Below are 22,912 nucleotides of genomic sequence, written 5' to 3'. Positions count from 1 at the left end.
TGTGTGAGTTTGAAGCCATCCTGGTCTACAATGGGAGTTCTGTCCAGTACATCCAGGAATTTTACACAAGAGAAACATGTTGGAAAAAAGAAAAACAAAACAATCAAAACCCCACCTGGGATGTTTAGATATCTAGAAGAAAAAAAGAGGAGCTTAAGTCCACACTGGGCACTAAGGAAAATTTAGCCTTAGAAAAGCTGATTTGAAAATATTACCTACCTGCACAAATGCCAGTAGAAGGAGCCAGGTTGATCTGTCCATCTGGTAGCAGTTACCAAACTAGCCAAGCCTCTCCTGAGGAGCCACATGTGAGTGAGGCATAACTGACCCAAGGCTCCTTCCAGATACTGAGAAGATGGACAAGAAGATCCATTCAATATAGTAGTAACTTGGTAGTGTGGTCTAAACCAAGATTCACCTAGTTTCCAGTGTGTCTACAGATGACCCTTTCTATGCCACAGTCAGCTCAGAAAGAGAATGTGGACTATGGCAGAGAATAACAAAATCATCTACCCTGTTTCTCTGACTGCTGAACATGTAGAAGCCCTGTTTTCTCAGCACCTGTCTGGGGATCCAAAGGATTACTTTCTCCATACTTGAACTCTCTAACTCACCTCCAGTCTCAGAAGCTGCATCTACTCCCAGGAGCTCTACAATTATAGAAGAATCACCTGGAAGAAACCCTTCCTGCCATGTTTAAGTGCAGCTGCAACTATCCCTCTCATGTCCCAGGCTTACACGGGCAGAAAGCATATGTCCTCTGCTGTAGGCTCCATGCACTGTGCCTGCTCTGCAGTTTCCTCCCAACACTGCTTAGCTGGAGATTTTTCTTGCTATCAAGGATTCCTTACCCCACACCCAGACCACTGGAGGGTCACTCAAATCTGCAATTCATCAGATGTGTTATGTCCGGTGTTTAGTTCATGCAGGGTCATTCAAGGATGAGTTTTAGCCTTCTTGCTTACAGGGGAGTGAACTGACTGAATGCAGCTTTACAAAAGACATTTTTGTGATACAATTTACATCTTTAGCAAGTCAATTTCCTCATACCAAAAATCTCTTATCTGAAACTCCCCAGAGACAAATGCCAAAGCAATTCCCAGTCACAGGATATTTCAGTTTTCTGAGTCCTCCCACAACCAAATTTTGCATAGGCTTTGAACCTTTAGGAAACTCTCAGGTAAGATTTACATACTTCAAACACAAGGTAGCAGACACAAAAGGTAGCAGTCACTGAAGGCAGGTGAAAGCCAGGGGCTACCTCTCCAAAATCAAACCAGTTGAAAAACTTCAGCAGGAACTCCCACTACAAGATAAGGCTAGTTTACATTGTTAACCTAGATGAGAGGTGACAGATCTGCTCCAACCCTAACAATAAGTGATGCTGGGGCATGGTCCTGAATATACACAGATCTGTGGGGACATCAGAGTCCTGCGTAGATACCAGTCAGCCTAAGAGAATTAGCATGCCTACTTCATGTGCCTGTCTCTAGAAGTCTCCAGAGAATTCTCTCATTGGTGTGGGATGACCCAGTCTAGCTAATACAGAGCCTAGGTCTTGAAGGACAAAAGCCAAGAGTAGAAGTTGTAGATGGCTCAAGCCTTTGCTGCTAACAACCATCAATGACAGGGTGTATATTGCCCTCTTCTGGTCTCTGGGGGAACTGCATGCATGCAGAACACATTCTGTAGGAAAAATACCCATTCTCATAAAATAATAAACCTAAAGTGAAAAGCACACCAATTGCCTCTACAAAGCTAAGATCATCTATTAAAAGATATGCACCAAAATGACTTGGAGGTCATTATATGTGTTGTGTGGTTATCCCTAATGCTGTATTTCTAGAAAAACAGACAACTCTGGGTTTCCTGATTTTTTTTTTTTTTTTTTTGGTTTTTACGAGACAGGCTTTCTCTGTATTGTTTTGGAGGCTATCGGTCCAGCCCAGCCTCGAACTCACAGACATCCGCCTGCCTCTGCCTCCCGAGTGCTGGGATTAAAGGCGTGCGCCACCACCGCCCAGCCTGATTTCTTTTACAATGGTTTTATTGAATGTGAGAATATAGAGTAATACAGCTGTATTTGTCAATAATTTGGTTCAATGTCCAACTGATGAAATCTATAAAGTACCATATTTTATGGGTAGCTAAATACATGACAACTTGGATACAGTTTGGATACTGATTCCATCATAAAGTGTGTACCCATGGAGTAAGCCATGCTATCCATACCAGGGACACCAATCCCCTGAGTAGTCCTGGATGGCTGGGAACTCTCTATGCAGCCCATGCTGCCTGGAACTTGCAGAGATCCACCTGTGCCTGTGAGTTGTAGGCTTTTAGAAGTGTGGCCCCACACCTGATGAGAGAACCTGGGGTTTTGTGTGAAGAGTTGGAAATTGATTTTGTTATTCATAAAAATGCATTTATAAAGGGGGCTTTAAAAAGGAAGTCAAGCCGGGCGGTGGTGGCGCATGCCTTTAATCCCAGCACCCGGGAGGCAGAGGCAGATGGATCTCTGTGAGTTCGAGACTAAGCCTGGACTACCGAGCAAGTTCCAGGACAGGCTCCAAAACAATACAGAGAAACCCTGTCTCGAAAAAAAAAACAAACAAAAAAGGGGGGGTCAATATAAACAGTGATTGGGCTTAGAAAATTATCAAAAATAAGAACAACAACAAGTAACATCAAAATAGCAAACCCGAAACCAAAGCAAAAAAATGAAAAAACCAAAACCAAAAACCAACCTACCAGTTAAGCTAAGTGCAGATTGGGCCCCACAGACCTAAAGCCTGTGTTTGACTTGGACATAAGGTAGCAAGGCTGTCACTGATTACAACAGGCTTTTCAACTCCACTGCAGCCATGCCTCTTTGGGGCTTTAGATGTCATGTTCTATCCAAGGCTATAGATGAAACAGGTTACAGGCTTTGGCTCTAAGTCTTTGGAATTCACTTGACTCATTGCCACTAAAACATCCTTGATGATCCATCAAAACAATCGCTAATTTATACTCCCACACTCCTCCTGGATGTCCAGCAGCTCTGGATGTGCTTCTGCATTTTTCTGAAGCCTTCCTCTGTGCATCTGCACCAGGAGTCAAATCCCAAACACCTGCACATGCAAACACACCTTCCAGGTCTACACGAGCCAAGACATTTCCTCGCCTCAAATCTTCCCACTCCTAAGGAGGTAAATATTCTGAAAGTTCATCTTCCTAATGTGCACCAATACTTTTGTAGCATATAGTATCATACTGGCTGGTGCATTGTCCCTGAACCCCACAGTTTCTACTTTACGAAGGCATCCTGCACATAGTCGTACTTCCTCAGCTCTGAACTGCCTGCTGGGCCTCAGGCACTTAATGTTTTGCCCATTCACCAGACTGCTTTTTTATCACAGTAGCTCATGTTTTTTCTTCACAACAACACCTGCTTCGTGTATTGGGAATATGCACCTTCAAAGATAACGTCAGATCCTCTCTTTACCAAACATGCACATTTTTTCACACCGCCCCTCCCCCAAAATTACACCCTCTGCAGTCACTGTAGGGTTAGGATAAACTTCCTATTCCATTATGGCTCTCTCTACTGGGAATCAGGGCGGCATGGTGAGTAATTTGTAGATTCTTGAGGGTCTGTTTTCACCAAAATTTAGAAATTGTCCTGAAAACTCAAATCTGATATACTTAGGTCACCTGAGGCACAGCACTGGCAGCAAGCTCAGGCCAGGATCTCACAGGTCCTGTTTACTGTTACTATAGTTACTGTGCTGTCACATGATGCACAGGTGATTCCCACATATCTTTCCTTTATACTCAGAAAGATCGAATCATAAACCAGGGGCTTTATGATCCCTGCACTGGATATATAGTGCACTGTTGCCTCTGGATAATGCCTTTCAGCTGATGTTCACGTTCATCAACGCCCAACACAGCTTTTGAGCATCAGAGCATTGTATGAATTTTCTCAGCCAAAAAACTGCTAGACTCTCCTAGTGATAAGCCCTTGGCTTATTCATAGAGTACTCACTGAGACACTAAGGGATGTTTTCAGATGAATTACAGCCGTCTGCTGGCATAATATACACAGACTTGGTTTAGCTAACCTGTGAAGAAGAAATTCTACAGCAGGCCCTGATGGCTGCATTCCCATGGGGCAATTCTCTAAGCTCAGCACATGGCTTCCATAACTGTACCCTTAACCCAAATCCCACTCTGCAACCAGCCCTGCAGTTTCTCCCTGAATGTGCTTTCAAACACTTGGACTTGAGGAAGGTGATCTTTCCTTGTCTACATTCATCCTAACATGGCTTCTCAGTAGTATTTAATTGCTCATATTGATGAATAGATGGGTTTTGAGGAAGGAATCAGACATCCCTGGGCTGTGGTTGGAAAGTCTAGATGGGAATTACTATGGAGCTTCCAACCAAGCTAAGGGAATTCTGGCTTTGGAAGGAGGAGGTGCTGAATGGCTTTCCCTATGTTCCAAAAGAAGCTCCTGGAAAGGGAACCTGGGATTCTGGTCAGTTCAGGGAGAACCAGTTAGCAGAAGGCAAAGACTGTTTCCCATGACATGGTCAGTCCTGTCTCAGGACATTCTACTGTATCCTGGAGAGCTTGGCATTCTGTGATGTCACGAATGTGGTAGCAACACCAGCTGTCTTTTGGCCTTTCCTTCAGTGCCTCTAGACATGTTGTCCAAGAACTCTACTTTGAAGAGAGACTAGAGAACATTCAGAGACCAGAGAGAGGCAGAAGGAAGCTGCTGTTCAATCTCATGGTAAAACAGGATCAAATCAATGTTTTTGGCATAGGCATAGTGAGTGCTGGACAGGAGATGGAGAGTTTCCTGGAGGGTGTGGGCTTGATCTGGGCCTTCCAGGACTAAAGCAGAGGGGCTAGAACCTCTGAGAAGCAAATGGACTTCCCTGCTTACCATAATTCCTGAAAGTCAAGGATTCCAGAACATTAGTTTGTCAGTCGCTCTAAGCCAGATACTGGCCAGGTCAATGCTGATGTGCTGGTAGCACCTAGCTTTTACCTTGACTGGTGTTTAAGGGTGTAATGTGGGGACTGAAGGAGACAGCAGGAAGAAGGGAGGGACTGATGTGTCCCCAGCTTAGGGCAGGCATCACTGCTCTTCTTCCCCAGTGGTTTCCTTTAGGTGCAGTGATTATCTGAAACCAGTCACAGGGAGACAAAATTGGTTCTGGAAAAGACATTATGCCCTCAGGCTGTACAGCAGAACTCCTCCTGACCACCCCTCCCTTACAATAGTTCCCTTAGGGTTATGAATCAGGAGTTGAGTATGGCAGGCAATTCTCTAGTGTAGCCAAACAACTGTCAGAGGCAGGATACCAGGAAAGACATTGGCTCCTTCGGGCTAGCTTCTATGATTTGGGCTGTCAGTGGGGTAGGGTGACTTGGTGGGTCTTTTGACCATGTTGTGCCCCTGTGTGACTTTTCAATCCACATACATGGGCCTGGAATGACCAGGCAGGAGATCTGGCTCCTCACAGCACCTGAGAGTTTGTGTACTTTGCCAGTTCTCCTGGCTTCTGAAACCACAGGCAGAGTTCAGGGCTCTGGACCACGCTGCATACTGTGTCACTGTGAATAAGCTTGGTAAGGTTGTCTCTGTGTTCTCCTGAAGCATGTGTATTGAGGCAAAGGAAACACCTGACTGCTTACATAGCCACATCTCTACACAGCTGTGGAAGAGTAGAGATCCACAGATGGGGTATGTCAACCTGGCCTTAAATATTTGGAGTGTCACTAGGTTCCAGACATGATCTTTCTGTTTGGGCCACAGGGTGGTCTGTCCATTCTCTATGCCTTGTTGCTATGCAACTTGCTTGTGTTCATCTTCCCTTATAGGCTGCTATGGAGCCATCATCCCAGCCAACGCTCCTCACTAAGAAACAAGTGAAGAAGGAAATGGGGAGGCTGAACAGGGAGCTGCAGCTGGTGACCAGCCAAAGGAATGCTTTGCGAGATCGCCTTCTCTCCATCACTGAGGGAAATGTGGAAAATAGGTATCCATTGTTTCAACCTCCATACTGTCTGTTTTGCCTCTGCAGTTTCACCCTCGTCTTCATTTTAAGATCTTGGATTCCAGGAGCCTGATCCTCAGAGCTTCCCTATGCCCAATGCCTCTTGGTCCTTCAATGCCTCTTGGAGGAGAGGCAGAACCTGAAACATAGGCAGGAGTGAAATGGGGATATGAACTATTCTGCTTGTTCCTAATGAGAACAAGAGTTTTTAGTCTGAGTCACGAAACTGGGGGATTGAGGCAGTAACGTATGAGTTCCCAGCACATTTATGGAAAGGCCCAGACAGGTGGCGGCTTGTGTGGCATACTAGCTGCTGTATGTGGTAAGTCCTGGTACTTGCATGTGATTGTGTACCTGTAGCTTCAGGTAGCAGCTGGAAGGGCCTGATCACAATTTGTCCATCTCAGTGTGTGACTGGAAGTCCTGAGGAAGTCACTGTTCTTTTTATACTCTTAGACAATTCTGGGCCCTGCCTTTCTTCAGCTCTGCTCTCCTGTCTCTCCAGCTCTCTCTCCTTCTCGCAAGCGTGTGTGTGTGTGTGTGTGTGTGTGTGTGTGTGTGTGTGTGTGTGTGTGTGTTTACATCCATTTGCATGTTTGTGTGGTCCTCCTCATTCTGGGAGCCAGGTGTCTGTGGTGGGACACAGGAATTCCTTGGGGAGTTTTTATAGCTATCCTGATGTTGGGTCTCAACCCCCGAATTCTGTGATCTGTCCAACTGTTCAGTAATAGTCATCCAGGATCTACAACCCTTGTTCTGAAACAAGAGAAACACCAGGGCAGGTTTTTGGTGGACCAAGACCTGTAGCATAGACTCTTGGGAACATAGAGAGCTAGACTGACCCTCCAGGTCTACTCAGTGAGCTCATGCAGCAATGCCACTCTCCATCTGAACACCTAGCCTCTGGTCATCCAGGCCAGGATAACAAGTTAGTTAAGCACCAGAAAGTCCCAGTACATAGGAGCCAGAATGTGGCATCCCCTGGGCTGTGGTAGACCATGACACCAGCCTGAGTTCACTTCAGGCCTTTGTTCATAGAGTTCTTTGCTCCTGGGGCCAGGCCCTATCACAGGCCAAATCCTTCCTATGAGAAGCTGAAGATGGAGCATAAGGAGGTCATGGCAGAACTACAGAGCTTACAGAATAAGAACACTGAGGCTTCAGGGAAGTTAGATGACCTTGTCAAGGAGACGGGCTTCTATCGGTAAGTGCCTGTTTCGGAATGGACCCTAACAGTTGTGGAATTGCCATCTCTTCCTTTCTTTGTCTCTAGACTGGATAGTCCACACACTCTGGTTCTGTCCTTTCTTTGTCTTAGCAAGAATCGCTTTGACTTTTGCCTCTTGCACTTAGTTTTACTAAGTGTGAAAGAGACTGTTAGCTCCTCCCTTCACTGTCCTGGAGCCTCATGAACCTTTAGGTAGAAAATCAAGCTGGGCTGTGGTGGTACAATCCCAGCAGTCTGGAGGCAGAATGATTTCCAGGACAGATAGGACTTTTACACAGAGAATTCCAGTCTCAAGAAAACAAGTAAGAGAGAAAGGAAAACGAAGAAGAATGAGGAAGAGAATAAGACAGAGGAGGAGAATAAGAAGAAGAGGAGGAGGAAGAGGAAAAGATATAAGAAAAGAAAAAGCGATTTTCACTGTGAGGGGAATGTCAGTTATTCAGCCCTGGAAATCTGGAATCAGGCCCAGGTTTTACAGATTTGGTGGCTTGGAAACTGTAGATACTCACCTTGGGCCTCCTCCTCACTTGAAGGGTGTTTGCCCACTACCTGCTGATGTTTCCCCTTATCATGTCATGGACAGTTATTTCTCCTTACCGTGGACAGTTAAGGACAGTTGGGAGAATCCCTCTATTGAAGGGACACGGATCCCTTTTGGTGTTGGGGTTTTCAGAAGTAGTTTGCTTTGTTTTTAATTAGCTGTTCTCTAATTTGGCCTTCTAAGTGTAACTGTTGTCATGGCCATATTGAGCTCTTGGCTATATCTTCATGAGAACCTTCGGTCGTTTGGGGTTGATAGTACCTGGAGGCAGGGGTGGGAGGAGGAGACTGGCAGAACCTTACTATACAGAGGGTCTTCCCAGCGGTCTGCACAGCCGGCTCCTGATGGAACAAACTAAGCTGAAGAAGAAAGTAGACGTTTTGAGGCAGGAGAACAAGAAACGGATGGAGGATTGGTTCCTGCTGAAGCACCACTTGAGGGAATGGAAATCGATCTGTAAGAACCAAGACGAAAAGACCAGTGACCTACAGACCCAGCAAAAGGTAAGGGCAGGTAGATGTGTCAGGCTAAGGTCAGGTCCAGTTGTCCATTTGACTGCCTGTCTGTCCATCCACCCACCTGTGCTTTCACTCATCACCTTACTCATTCATTCTCCCATCCAGTCATCCACCTCATGTCATCCGGGTATCCATTCAGTGTCCATGCACAAGTACTTCTGGGAAGTTAGCCTCTAATGAACCAGAATTATTGGCAAACCATCCCTGCTGCTCTGCTTGAAGCTGCAGTCCAGTGAAGGAGATAGGTCAGTAACATATTACACACCTACATGTCATTATGATTGTTAGGATCCTATACACGGAACTTTAAGTGAGTAAGTTCCGGGTTCTGGGGCTCATTTGCTTTGCAGGGCACATGTGAGATCACAGGTGGGAAGCAGTTTGCAAGGAGGAGATTCCTGTGCAAGTGCCAAATGAGTGCTTATCATAGTCATGGATTTGGGTGGCATGTGGCCTCCTCCTTTCTTCCTGCATCCCAATGTGCTTTCTTCCTTTATGCAACACTTGGTTCACAGTGACAGAAGCCTCTCTAGCAACTTCTCAGGCCTGTTTTCTGTGAGTGTTCTTAGAGAGGTCTCCCATCCTGGAGAATACAATCTGGAGTTGATTGGCTTAGCGTATGGGGGCTTTTGACAATCTGGGGATCAGGGGTGTGAGTTTTTTGGTTTCAGGGGTAAAAATTTCTCTAGCCACTTCAATGGATTCTGGCCAAGCTGAGTACACTCTCCACAGCACCTTTAGTCCCCAAGGGAAGATGGCTGAGTTGTGAGACTCCTCTGAAAGAGTCGTGTGCTTAGTCTAACTCATCTGTTCACATTGCATGGTGTTGTATTCTGCTCACTCTCGCTCTCTCTTTCTGCTCTCTCTCTTGTGTGTGTGTGTGTGTGTGTGTGTGTGTGTGTGTGTGTGTGTGTGTGTGTGGTGTGTGTGTGTGTGGTGCAGTGTAAGCCCTTTTGGCTTGCCTCACCTACCAGCAAGCCACTAGGCTCCTTTCTGTATGTTTCATTTTCATGACAATGTGCTCATGCCTGTATGCAACTCCCCACTAAGAACACGATCTTCTAATGAACAGGAGTTCCAAAGACTGAAGGAAAGACTGCAGTTCCTGCTGAAGCAGAGGGAGATGCTTTCCCGGGAAAAGGACTTGGCAGAAAAGCTGCACCATCACTTTGAGGTCTACCAGATGAGGTAGGAGGCCAGGCTGTAGGGTACCCTGGCCAGCAGGGCACAATGAAGGTTGAAACAGGAAGCTTGATCTTGGCAGGATATGTTCCGAGGATGCAAGTCCGTGGCTGGGGGAGTTTGGACTGCAGGCCAGGTGGCAGAGGGGTGGGAGAGGTGGCCTGCAGGCCTTGAAATTATGCTGTACAGGAAGATAAGCAGACACAGAAACTTAAGTGTTAGTCTCTAAGAATACAGTAGGAATACTAAGATGGCTTTTATTATGCTACCCTTGTTTAGGGCCCTACCCAAATGGCAATACTTACAAGAGGTCCTATATACCAATCATTGCTCCCAGAAGTGGGGAGGAGGTGGAGCCAAGTGGATCATCTGTACCTGGGATCTCTGTCTTTTATGGGCTTCTTCTTACATGCATGACTCATAATTACAACCAGGAAAGACAACCTCAGAGTATTGTGCTAGTTCAGTCAACAAGAGCTTATGTACAGGAATTAATATTTTTGATACTTAGTATGTCTGACCCTTGTGAACTCTCTAAGGTCTGAGCAGGATTTTCTTGAACTGTCAGAGATCTGCCTGCTTCAGCTCCCAAGTGATTGGATTGAACAGTGTGTCCACCACAACTGGCTGAAATTAATTTTCTTTGAGGAACATCCTCTGTAGATGAGAGATTCCCAACTTTGAGCATGGCTCTCTGCATTTCATGTGCAAAGTGTTCTCTGGAGAGAGTAGGTTAAGGACTTTCCAGGTCAGAAGTCTCAGCTGTGGGGAAGATCAGACCCTTCTCAGGAATGCCCTGTCACAGACTCCCAGAAGAGCCAGGATGCAGATTTCCAGCTCTAGTCCTAAGCAAATCACGTTTCTGTTTGTCCCAGAGCTCAGACAGGGCCAGTGTTCTCAGGCACACATGTCAGAAAATACTGCTCTATTATGGCAGGCTCTAACTTGCATGTTGTTTGTGGACTTGAAGGTGCCTTCTGGGCATGAGGACTGAGCTAGCCTCATGACCTTGTTCCCAGGTCCAACTTGCAAGGCTGTTTATATCTATTTATACCACGATGTGGTTGATCAGTAACCCATCATGAATAGCATCTGCATCACTCATATGCTGTTGACTATGTTACTAATATGTTGTTACTTTAACAAAATGATGTCCCCAGACTGTAAGGGGAAGACCCATTCTTTCTCAGAGAACATACACTACTCAGTCTTATTCTGACAGGTGTTTAGGGCTGACAAAAGTTCTAGGCCCAGCTACTCTGTGACTCTTACTCCTTTGGGGTAACAACAACGACTTCAGTCAAAAGAACAATGTTGACTTCCAGCACAGTTGAGGTCGTGGGAGACTGTTGCCCGTCAGCTGACAATAGCAGGTCCCCATCAGGACTGTGCCCTAACTGCCTTTCTCTCCTAGGTCAGAAAAACTCCGATGTGACCTGGAACAGGCCACAGTCCAGGATGAGAGCCTCCTTCAGAAGGAGCTGCTAACCCAGGAACTACCTGCTGATCTTGATCCTGAACAAATACTGAATTCTGGAGATGCCTTTTCTTCCTCAGCTTTTATTTCCTATGTGTGAATAGGCCCCAATTAAGCCAAGCCAGTAACCCAGCAGGGCTGCTCCTGGGTCCCTATTCCCTTTCCTTCCTGACAACACCCCTGAGAACCTGAGAACACCATAGGAGCCACAGACACCTTGAAAGCATGACATCCTTCACCCTAGGATCAAGGCCTTCCTTAGAAAATGACACCCCTTGTATCTCTGAACTCACCACAAGGCAAATACCAACTGACCTCCAGGTGACCCATGCCAAAATGGTCCATGTGTCTGATGGCTCAGAGATCATGAAGAAAAGAAACCATCAAAAAGAACACTGAGACACAGAAACCCAGAGACAAAAAATACTCTGAACTCTGACATCCACTTCAAGTGGCCCTAGTGAGGGACACAACAACATGGAGGGAAGAGATGGTGCTGACAAGACTTACTCTGTCATTTTGCTGTGGAGGACTTTGGCAAGCTCACTGAGTCCTCAGCCCTCCATTTATGGTGGAAAATCTGTCCTGGAAGACTTCATGGATGCCAGGCTGTTATCCAGACAGACAACACCCAAAAGCACTGGATTCTCCCTGCAGTGGAGTCTAAAGCTGACTGACTCCCTGACAGACAGAAACATTGCTGAGGACAAACCCTACAGAAATGACAACAGTGCCTCTTTTCATGTGTTAGTTTGTTCCATACCTGACCTTGCTGAGAACATGACATATAAATCCACAAAGAGGCCTGACTCTACTCATCTTGAAACGGCTGTTAGAATCATGACTGCCTGGCAACCTTATGTCTAAGAACAGGCACAGGCTGTAGGTCTGTGATCCTCAATCTGCAGTGAGCAAATGCTGCTTAGCTTAGCTGTTAGTTTGATTTTTGATTTTGGTTTTTTTTATTGTTTGGTTTGTTTTATTATTTTCATGTTATTTGTTCTTGTTATTGTTCTCATAATTTGCTAAGGCTATTCACTGTTTATATTGACTTCCCTTTTAAAGCCCCTTTCCAGATAATGAATTTTTTATTAATTAAAAAAAGCAATTTCCAACTGTTCATACTTAATACCAGCTTCTTTAACCAGGGTAGCGTCATCCTCCTATAAGTCCAGTGTGGACTTAGGCCCCTCAGTTTCACTCACAAATACCTAAATATGCCAGGTGAGGTTTTAGATTATTTGCTTTTCATTTTTCCAACATACTGTTTCTCTGTGTAAGAGTCCTGGCTGTCTGAGGACTGAACTCCATTTCATGGAGTCTCAGGCAAGGACCAAACCAAGTGCATTTGAACCAAGGCAGAGACATACCAGTGTAGACAAAAAGGCCACAAAAATAAAAAGAGGAATTCCTACACTCCACTAACCCTGCTGACAATTTCCTCTTTCTTACCTCCGGTCAGCACATTTACTGTCCACACATCACTGGCCTCAGTGACATGACACTGTAAGGGCCCTTACAGGGGAGAGTAAAGGAGTCTGTCTTGAGCACTAAATGGGAGAAAATATTCTACAACATTCCCTGGCTCTTGCTTTGGCCAATTTAACTTGGCTTGGTTTTTAAGTCAAGGTCTCAAGTATCCCGGGCTGGCATCAAATTCACTAAGTAGCCAAGAATGACTGAACTGCTTATTCCTCCTGTCTTAATTACCAAGTGTTGGGACAGCAGATGTGGGCCTTCATGCCTAGGAATTTTGACTTTGACTTTTTCCTCAATCTCTTTTCTGGGGACCAAGCCCATAAATGCAGTCTGCATTTGGTGAGAGCCACCCTCTCATCTCAACTGCCTTGGCTGCTCTTTGGCTAAGATTTCCATATAGACCAAAAAGTTAAAAATTATAAATTAATTCACTCTACCCATCAGACTCCAGGTACCAAGATTCTGATTTCTCCAACTTGAAGTGTCTTTCTTTTGATTGTTATTGGTGCTTTACATTTTTATTGCTTGAAAATTTTGTATATGAATAAAATCTTTTAGTTAAAAAAAGAGTCCTGGCTTACTGGACAGAGCTCCCATTATAGACCAGGATGGCTTCAAACTCACAGAGATATGTCTATGTCTGCCTCCCAACTGCTGAGATTAAAGACACGTACTACCACTGCCCAGTCACATTCTTATGACTGAAATCATTCTGTCTGCCATTCTCAAGGAACAGTCTTTGGGTGGACAAATTGACAGTCAAACATGGTCCCTGTTTTCCCCTCACCTATTGGGTTCAGTCCCAAATCAACAGGGCCCTGGGCTGGAGCCCCTCTGACTCCACTCTCCCTTGGCTCATGGACTTCTAAGGCTTCAAGTTCTCTAGGTGTTTGCAAGACCATTCCTTTCTTGTAAGCTCCCCTCTATGGCATCTACAAACCCCTCAGATAACAAGGCACAGCATGCAAGAGAAGGACCATCTTAGGAGGCTGGAGAGATTGCTCAGCAGTTAAGAGCACTGGCTGCTCACCAAGAGGGCCAGGGTTCATTTCCCAGCACCCAACTGTCCAGTTACAGGGGCTCTGACACCTTCACACCAATGCACATGAAATGAATTTAAATATATTATTTTTTTAAAAGGACAATCTAGGTCACACTCATTCTACAGAGCACCATCTGACAGCAGGGCTTCCCTGTTTTGTGCCCCTTCCTGGCTTTGTGTTTTATAATCTACATAGGACTACACCATCCCCACTGGCCAGAAGAGGGTGCTGAGATCACACTGTGGGGTCAGTACAAAGCAGGACTCTGGGCAGTGTCTGCAACAAAACATTGCCCAATGTGTTCCTCGGATGCAAATGTAAAATCAGCTGCTGGAGGGGTATCTGAACCTGCTTGCACCCCCGTGGAAGGGAAACCAGGCTGCCTAGTAAGTGACAAGCTGGAGGGCAACAACAACTCTCCCCAACTCCAATATAAAGAATATGAAACTGAGGTCCAGAGGTCAGCAACCTGCCCATAGATACTCAGCAAAGCTGGGCTCCTGCTTCTCACAGCAGCAGCATGGAAGAGCTGACTGCCCAGTATCTAGACAGACGAAAATGCACTCCCCAGACTGTGGAGAGCTACAGTCATCAGCTACCAGGCAGGGATGGGGGGTGGAGGGGACTAGGTGCAGTGACAGAACCAGGAGAGAATAGAATCATGACAATGATGGTGATTTTCACAACCTTTGGTCTATAAACTAGTGTTTATAAAGCTCTTGAGCAAGTAAAATTATACTTGGGTCTGCAGGAATCAAGAGACTGCTCCTGGGTATCACTGGCAGCATGGCAACTAGGAGGATATATTGGAGTTTCTTGGGGGTCTTCCTTTCCTTTTCTATTTCCCCTGTGCATGCATGTATGCAAGCATCACTGTGTGTGTGTGTGTGTCTCCCCTCCCGTGTGTGTGTGTGTGTGTGTGTGTGTGTGTGTGTGTGTGTGTGTGTGTGTGTGTGTGTGTGTCTAGACCCCAGGTTGATGCTGGGAGTCATCCTTATTCGCTCTTCCACCTTATTCACTGAGGCAGCATCTCTCACACAGACAGAGGTCACTAATGGCCAGTACTGTTAACTAGGTTGCTCTGGGGATCCTCTGTCTCCCCCTGGAACTACAACAGGAGGCTGCTGTGTCCACTTGGCATTTATGTGAAACACCAATCTCCATGCTTATGTGGCAGACATTTTAATTGCTAAGCCATTTTGCCAGCCCTTCAGCTTTTCCTGGAGGACTTCTCTTCATCTGCTCTAGTCCCAGGCCATCAGGAGATGAGCTGTCTCATGTATGTATACCTGCTATGAAGAAGCAATAAGACCAGGCTCTGGGACAACCACTTTATGGGGTCTGTTTAAATCCTAACTCATCTAGAGAGTAATCTAATGGGTGGCCCCTGATACTGATGGTGTACAGTATGGGCAGAGCCCTCTGGAGATCTCAGCCCTAAACTGTCAGCTCTATTATGGCAGCCCTAGAGATAAGAGTCCCTGAGCCTCTCCAGAAGCTTCCCTACTGGGTAATAAGCACGGCCTGTGTGGGAGCTGATAGGCAACGACTATCTCAGCAGTTGGTAAACAGCCACTCATCAACCTCATCGTTGCCCACTGCACAGAAAATCCTATCTGTGGGAGCCGATACCATACCACCTGGACCAAGGTTGCAAATAATTTGGGAAGCTCTGCCCAGTTCCATGGCTTTGGGCATGTGAGTGGAAAAGCCTGACCTGTAAGTGGAAAAGGCCCTGGCACCCATTTGATCAAGTGATCAAGTGAAATTACTCCCATCATGGTACTGTGATCTGGGGACACTGACCTCAACTGAGATAGGACCCTGGGTCAGAGCCCAACTCCTACCAGGCACCCAGGAGTGGACATCTTTGCCCTACATTTCTGCATGCCATCTAGAGCCTTGAGAAGTGTGCTAAGCATCAATGTACTCAGGTATGGCAGAAGGAACTGCCCCAGGACAAATAGCCATGGGACATTGTTTTGAGTAGACTCAATTTCCATACAAAGTGTGAATCCCCATTCTTTCTGTGGCTAACCCTGCCCATCTGGCCTCAGGCTGTTAATCCACTGTGTGCCCCTCAGCCACACCTACCACTCATCTTCCTTTGCACTAATGGCAGATATCACCAACTGACTCCTGCACACTTCTAATGCCTGAGGACCCCACCCAAATATCCATGTGTTAAATTAAGAGTCCATTTCTACCACTATATGATTTGGATCCCAAGTTCCCCAGGGAAGAAAGAGGGTCTGCCCTGGCAAAACCTATTCTGATCCCCCAGCAAGACAAGATCCTTGACATGCTTCCATCCACAGATAGGAATCTGGTTGTGATAACACCTAGATACTCATACACAGATGACACTCAATAACCATGCACACTTGTTGTCCACCCACAGGTTCAGCCTCCAAACTCTTTATCATTGATACACCACTTACACACACACCTCTTATCCCGCCTCACCTACCTGCCCTGCACAGTGACCTCACTCAGTAAGAGCCCTGGAAACCACTGATGCTCCCACTGTGATCCTGGGCCATGGCAAGGGTACCATGATCACTACATTCTGTAAGAGCTGAGATCCAGCTGCTAATTCTAGCTTAGCATGTGGCCAGCAGCACTCGCTGCCTGAAGATGTGAAAAAGCACAGGCCTGACTGGCTTGTGCAGCAGATGGTAACTGGAACTTCAGATGGGCTGCATCTGCCAGGATGGGCAGGTGTTTTTCTCACAGAAACTTGAGCCCACCTGGGCACCACCCAGCTTAGGATCCTAACCATCTGCTGCTGAGAGGGCCCCAGATTGGCAGTTCCAGCCACATCTTCTAGACACCCCTCCAAGTGGCTGTCCCTGCTGTCATCTCTCAGTCCTCATTGCCTGTCACACCAGACAAATGCTACTGTCTGCACCACAGGCTCAGGTTGTGGGCACTCTGGAGACCAGCTCAGACAATATTGCTTGGGACACTGCACAGACCTTGGCACTAACTGTCTCCAAGACTCCAAGATATCTTAGTACCCAGCTGTCCCAGATGGCTACCCTGGGGTCATAGTAATGCTGTACTGGGCTATTCAGCCCAGTTACCTGACACACTCCAGGGACTGTCATGGCTGCCTCTTCTTTCTCTTTCTCTTCATCCTGGGGCCTCATCTCCAATTCCTGACCCTCCATATCCTTGGGACCTTCTGAGGATTCAGGGGTGCTGGCACTGTGGATGGTCTCGAATCTGTAGAGAGGAAAACGTTGTTACATTATTGCTGTACTGTCCTGTAACCAGGAGAGAAACTGGGACCAAGGGGCACACATTCACCTACCTTACTGCCTTATCTAACACTGCATGTTTCCTCTTGGCCTTGTAAAGCCCTCAACCCCTTCTGATCACAGCAGTAATTGTTATTCCTTAGCAGCAGCTTTCTGTCAGCCCAATGCCCACCCAGTGCATCTAGGCCTGTGGCCTTTGGCTTACTGATCTCTGCAACAGCTGAGCCCCTCCACCAGCCCTGAACCCAGTTCTGTCCCAAATATCGTGTTAGCCTTACTAGAGGGCTGGATAACCAGTGTGACTCCATAGTGATGTACCCCTGTAAAACCCTCTGGGTGATGTCATGTGAACAACACATTATTAATACCACTGTGTTAAGATCAAATAAGGGCTGTGATTAACATCAAATAAATCAGTACAATGGTATAAAAGCCCTATTGCTTTTTACTATAAATCAAAGTGGCTGGCATCTGAGCTCAAGCCACTACTAGGAGCAGCACTGAACCTACCTGAACATCAGATATGCTCTTATACGTTATCACATTCACTGGTATCTATTTGTCCCAGATCCTTCCTGGCCTGACCTGCTAACCCTCTAAGCAGCCCCAGCTCTCCAGTCAGATAAAGACCAGATAACTTCTCCCCTGGGTTTATCTAGGTCCTGGGGACAGCAGCTGGGGGACACTAGGTATCAGCTGCCTGCTGAGACCCTCTGCCCTCCCATGAGATCTAGCAGGATGTTGATCTGCACACTCGCCTTCTCTGGTGGGCTTGGGGGTTTCTCTATGATTGGGGCCTCAGGGGATATGGCCTCACATTCCATGGTGCCCTGGGTTTCTTCTCCAGCCTCCATATCTCTGAGGGAACCTGTGGTTATGAGTCCAGGAGAAATCATGAACTCCTTCTGGATAAGGCCAACCTGGTTTCCTAATAGCCAAGCAGACACAGCGTTGGTGCCTGGGTAGAGTGGGTGGTAGAACAAGGCCAGGGCCAGCCACACACAGAGACAGAGGCTGTGACTCCTTCTGGGTCTCCTGGCATCTAATATGTTCACCCTGTGCTTACCCTGCACCCTACAACAGTTCATAAGCTTTGGTGACACTTGGTGTGTTTACTAACTTTCATATTGCCTAACCCTGCTCAGGTACTGGATACCAGTTTGCCAGGGAAAAGTCTCAGCTCTTCCCAAATACCCACTTACAACAGTAACCAACATGGGGTCCTTGGGGCTCAGATGGATGCTTCAGGTCTTCCTGCCTCACAGACTCACACATACTCACACATAGACTCATAGGCTCACACATAGACTCATAGGCTCACACACAGACTCACAGGCTCACACACAGACTCACAGGCTCACACACAGACTCACCGGTTCACACACAGTCTCACATACTCACACACAGTCTCACAGGCTCACACACAGTCTCACAGGCTCACACTCCCAGGCTTACACACAGACTCACAGGGTTACACAGCAGACATGTCTACTATTTACTTATGGCTTCCTGCAGGAACACTCTCAGGCCCATGTGGCAATCCACCCCACACTTGGGGTTTGGTCCAGAGCTCTCCAATAGTGAGTTCTTCTGCTCACTACATTGGGCAAAAACATGATAGACACAAACGTAGTAGATGTATGATTGGTGGAGTGGGCCAGGACACATGTATCCTTAACAATGGTGGCTGGGCATCTTTGCTGCTCTCCCTCCATCAGTTGGGGGGGGCATTCACCTTGCAGTGGAACATGGCAGGCTGGAACAAGCCCCTATGGTGCCACAAGGACTTCCAAAGGACATTAAACACAGGTCAGGAGTGAATCAACCTCTGAGGCCACCCCAGTGTAACAGCAACAGGAAAATAATTGAGGCCCAGCTGAAGTCCTTGGTTCATGCTATCAAGCCACAGCTTTCTGGGGACACCTGTCCTGTCATTTTGTGGTTACTGAGGAGAGTAAGACCTTTTGTCTTGGGCATAGCCACTGGTGGGGAGGGGCCTGGAGTCTCAGAGCTGTGAAGCCTGAGGGAGCTAGAGAAAAATAACACAAAAGGCCATGTGTCAGACAGCCTGAGGGTATCTAAGCACCATCTTTGGATTACTTTTGCTTTACACAGGGTATCATGTATTCCACAATGGTCTTGAATGTACTATGTCAGTGATTCTCTACCTGGAGGCCGTACTTAAGACCACTGGAAAACATAAATATTTACACTACAATTATTACAGTAACAAAATTACAGTTTATAAAATTGCAATGAAATATTTTCATGATTGGGGGTCATCCCAACATGAGGACCTATATCAAAGGGTCAGAGTACAAGGAATGTTGAAAACCATTGTACTATGTGGTAGAGGCTCCTGCCTCTACCTCCTGAGTGTTGGGTAATAGGTATTCACCGTCACAACTGGTATGTGCAGTGGGGGACATCTAACCCTAGGTTTTGTATATGGTAGACAAGTGCTCTACCAACTGAGCAATATCCTCACCACTGCAGAGCCATTTCTGGAGGCAGGCCACTGTCTTCAGGCAGGGGGATGATCTAGGATGCACCACATTGATACTTGGCGGCACAAACTTTCACAGCTAATGAAACCTGCTGCTCCCCAGAACAGCTGCTCAGGGCTGCTCCTTTTCAGGAAGAATAGGGATTCTGTGAGACACACAGGCCTGTGGCAGGGCCATCAATACCAACACCTGTTAACCCACACCCAATACTGAAGCCCCTGTAGGATCCACGGTACTGGTCATGTCAATGGCATAGGGACCCATGAGGATGAAATAGAGACCAGGCTGGGACCCGGTTTGTAGAGAAATCTTTCAGATTGGACGGGGGACAGATTTCTACTGGGGTCAGTGCCATCCTGCTCACACTGGCCTTAGATGGCCAGACATCATTCTAGCATGCAGGAGTCTCATGACATTGCCTGTGTCTCCTGGGGGAGGGGGATGAAAAACAAAAGAATCATAGCAGTTCCTAAGCCTGGAAAGACAGCAAGTGCAGGGGTGAGTCCAGGGGATGTGATGTGTGGGAACAGGTAGTTGCACCTATGAGCATGGTGGATGGCAGTGAAAGCTAACAATCAAGCAGAGTCCCACCACTGAGGTCTGGAAAGGAAGGGCTCCACCTTCATCCTGGGGCAATGGGGTGACATCAGGGGAAGGGGAAATGAGATAGGTTTCCTAGCTGCAGTACTGTGGGTGCTAACTCTGGACCCAGCCTTCCACAAACAGGGCTAAGTCTCACAGTGGCAGACACATGCTTTGACCTGCATGCTGGAAAACAGTTCTGTGGTGGAGGTCCACCCTGAGCAGAGCCACCCTCAGGACACTGGAGACTTACCTGCATACACTCATGTACCCATTACTCTATAGGAGCTCCATGCCTCTCCAGGGGCTGGAAGGCACCTTGAGTCTCAGTTGCCTGTTCCAGCAATGGGATGAAGCCTGGTCTTAGGAACACTGGGACTGGCATTGAGCTGGGCCAACGAGGGGGCACAATCAGAAACAACTTTGCGTAGTAATGTCATGGAGCCCAACCTGGTGCCCATCCGGGTGGATCTTCCACACCCTGGCACCTAGAGCTGGGATATTGCCCCATGTACAAGAACAAAGGTGAGAACTACTCACGAAGCCTTAGGAATAAATGCAGAGAAAGAAGCCAAGCTGCAAGGCAGGTCCTTCTAATGTTAATTCAGTTCCAGAACAATTAAAATTGAGATGCTAATGTAGGAGACAATCGCCACTGGCAAACATAGAGCCCAAAGATGAGAAGTGGCCCTTTTGCCTGGGGCTGCTTATGACTTTCTGAGGCCTCAGTTGGCTTCAACAGAGCCTAAATTGGCATTGGGCTCTCAGATGGTGGCAAGACTGCCCTGCCCTCCCTGAGGGGCCGAATTTAGGGAGCTCAGTGTCACAGGAATCAGCCCACTGGGGGACTATGTCAAGTCTAAGGACCTGTGTCTAAAGTCTAAGGTCTAAACTCTTACATCTTGGCTATCGGACACCATGAGCTATGACAGTGGGTCCCGGTTGGCAGGACTAGGTGGAGTCCAGGACCCATCTAAGTATTAGCTCTCCAATTTGCTATTATCCTGTTTTAAGTGTGGGAAACTGAGGTGCAGAGTAGTAGCAAGGTTTCTCCAGCAATAGAGCAGCACCTGGCAAGGCCCTCAGAGTCCTGCCATCCCCAATCCTGGTTCACAATGAAGAGAAGCAGGGATGGCCTTGTCTAGAGTTACTGAGTAGGATTCAGATACAGGTCCATGAGGCTCTCAGGACTGAGGTCTTGTTTCTTCCCTTGCTGGGCCTCAGTTTTCCTCTTTGAGCCCACATCTTCTTACCCATCTCTGCTTCTATCCATCTCTGCTCCTTATGTCTGTTCCTGGTAACAGAGCCTGGGATCTGCTAGCTGCTCCTGGTGTAGTTGGAGGCAGGACACCGGTTTTGTGGGGATGCCCCCTGCTCCTCCTTGGTTGTCTGTAATCTTTGGAAGCTTTGTCCCCTTTAGCCCAGATCCCTGTAGACACAAGCACATACCCTCTCAACAGCTCACTTGAGTCTGTGAGATCCTCACTAGCACCACCCAACAGGGATGTTGATTCCATGGGCAGATAAGGAAATTGAGGCAGAAGGCAGCCACCCTAGCCACCGTCTGGCCGGAGAAACTGCTTACACTGCTATTTGGGGACATACATAATGGAGAGCTGGCCAGGCTGCAAGATTCATGGACCCACACCTGACCTTATAGAGCTTTGGTGATGAGTGGATGGGGGGGGCGCTCTGGAGGGATCAAGAAGTTCCAGGCATATCCATCCCTGGCTGGGGACTGACTGTACAGATAAGAGAGGGCATTCAGTCTGGGATGGAGACAGGAATATAGGCCTCTGTACCTCAGAAGTCAGCCTCAGTCCCATGTGGGTGTGGAGGTACTGGGGCTTCTCAGAGGAGGTGGCATTTAGCTTTGTTGTGCCTAAATTCTGAACCCCAAAATCACCAAGAGGCCCATTTCGATGCAAAAGCAAAGAGTCTTTTATTGTAGATGTTTAATGAGCTAACCCCATTAGCTCGGGCCCTTCACCCCACCACCATGGCGAATGGCTGGAGAAAGACCCCAAGCAACCTCGAGGCAGGGATCTTAAAGGGCAGCGTAAAGGGAGTGTCTAGGGGTATGAAACAGTCTCAGGATTGGTGGGCTTCCTTTGGGTGACCTGCCCTGTGTTGATTGATCAACTGGTTGTTATGGCCCATAGGCCCTCCCAGGGCGGTTGCTATGTTCTGCACTCTCCATAAAGCACACCCAGAGCCGTAAAGCACAGTCCCACCAGCTAACTTCTGATTGGTTCCTTGCCACGAGGAGGGCATTTGACCTTAGTGACCAGGACAGGAGCGGCAAGGTCATGCAAGCACATGTTAGCCTGTAATGACTGCTAAAATGGGAGACTGGTCACTACAGCTTCAATCGAGACCACCCCAGGGAGTGCACTCAGGCAGTGTGTGCAGGAAGGTCAAGGCCTGGAAGGGTCCACAGAAAGTCCCAGATGACCTCCCAGGGCTAAAGGAGAGTGCTAAGGTGTAACCTGAGTACTGTGAGCAGCACTGCCAGATGCCAAGCTTGAGAACACAGGGCTTGTCAACGGTGGGGTGTCTACTAGGCCTTTGCTCCCTGAGGTTTCAACAGCTACCTCTGTGGGCTCCCTCAGGATCTTCCCCTTGTCCTGAGCCTGGCCCCTCTCGTAGGCCACGTATAACCTGCAAGTCGGTCGGTCTGGGGCTCTGTCCTCAGGTGCAGAGGCCTGCGTAGGACAAGGCTGAGAGAAAGGAAGGCTAGGAGGAGGGAAGAGGACCAGGTGCCTGACAAAGCTCAGCACGGCTGATAGAGAGAGGTTGGTTTCACCTGGAGCCTCCTCAGGCCTGCAAGTCCACATCCTAACTGTGGGCTACACTTACTCAATTCACCACGCTGAACTCGGAAACTTTACCAGTGCTAAAGGTTGTTGCCATCTCTAGGCGCAATCGCTCTTTCCCTCCCCTGGATGGCCCTGATAGGCTTCACTCCTAGAACCCAAGGCCTATGCTTCTGGGGGAGGGGCCACATGGGGGAGGGCTCAGGACACCACAGGGGCTGGA

At 47.5% G+C, this 22,912-nt stretch overlaps 1 protein-coding gene across 1 annotated transcript; it reads left to right on the top strand.

Moving 5' to 3' along the window:
- Positions 1-4,659: 4,659 nt before the first annotated feature.
- LOC106022427 (disks large homolog 5-like) lies at positions 4,660-12,119 on the top strand. The gene is made up of 6 exons (XM_040747863.1): positions 4,660-4,780; positions 5,878-6,035; positions 7,114-7,257; positions 8,145-8,325; positions 9,413-9,528; positions 10,937-12,119. Exons 1-6 carry the CDS (start codon positions 4,778-4,780, stop codon positions 11,097-11,099), a joined length of 765 nt encoding a protein of 254 aa, XP_040603797.1. The 5' UTR covers positions 4,660-4,777; the 3' UTR covers positions 11,100-12,119.
- Positions 12,120-22,912: the final 10,793 nt, after the last annotated feature.

The sequence above is a fragment of the Mesocricetus auratus genome, unplaced genomic scaffold (genome assembly GCF_017639785.1).
Source record: "Mesocricetus auratus isolate SY011 unplaced genomic scaffold, BCM_Maur_2.0 Super-Scaffold_100006, whole genome shotgun sequence".
In the NCBI taxonomy this organism is placed as follows: Eukaryota; Metazoa; Chordata; class Mammalia; order Rodentia; family Cricetidae; genus Mesocricetus; species Mesocricetus auratus.
This window is presented reverse-complemented; position numbering and strand designations above follow the sequence as displayed.

Coding starts and splice junctions, on each gene's coding strand:
- LOC106022427 (XM_040747863.1), top strand. Junction 7,258..8,144: donor AAGGAGACGGGCTTCTATCG/GTAAGTGCCTGT, acceptor GGGTCTTCCCAG/CGGTCTGCACAGCCGGCTCC. Junction 8,326..9,412: donor ACCTACAGACCCAGCAAAAG/GTAAGGGCAGGT, acceptor TCTAATGAACAG/GAGTTCCAAAGACTGAAGGA.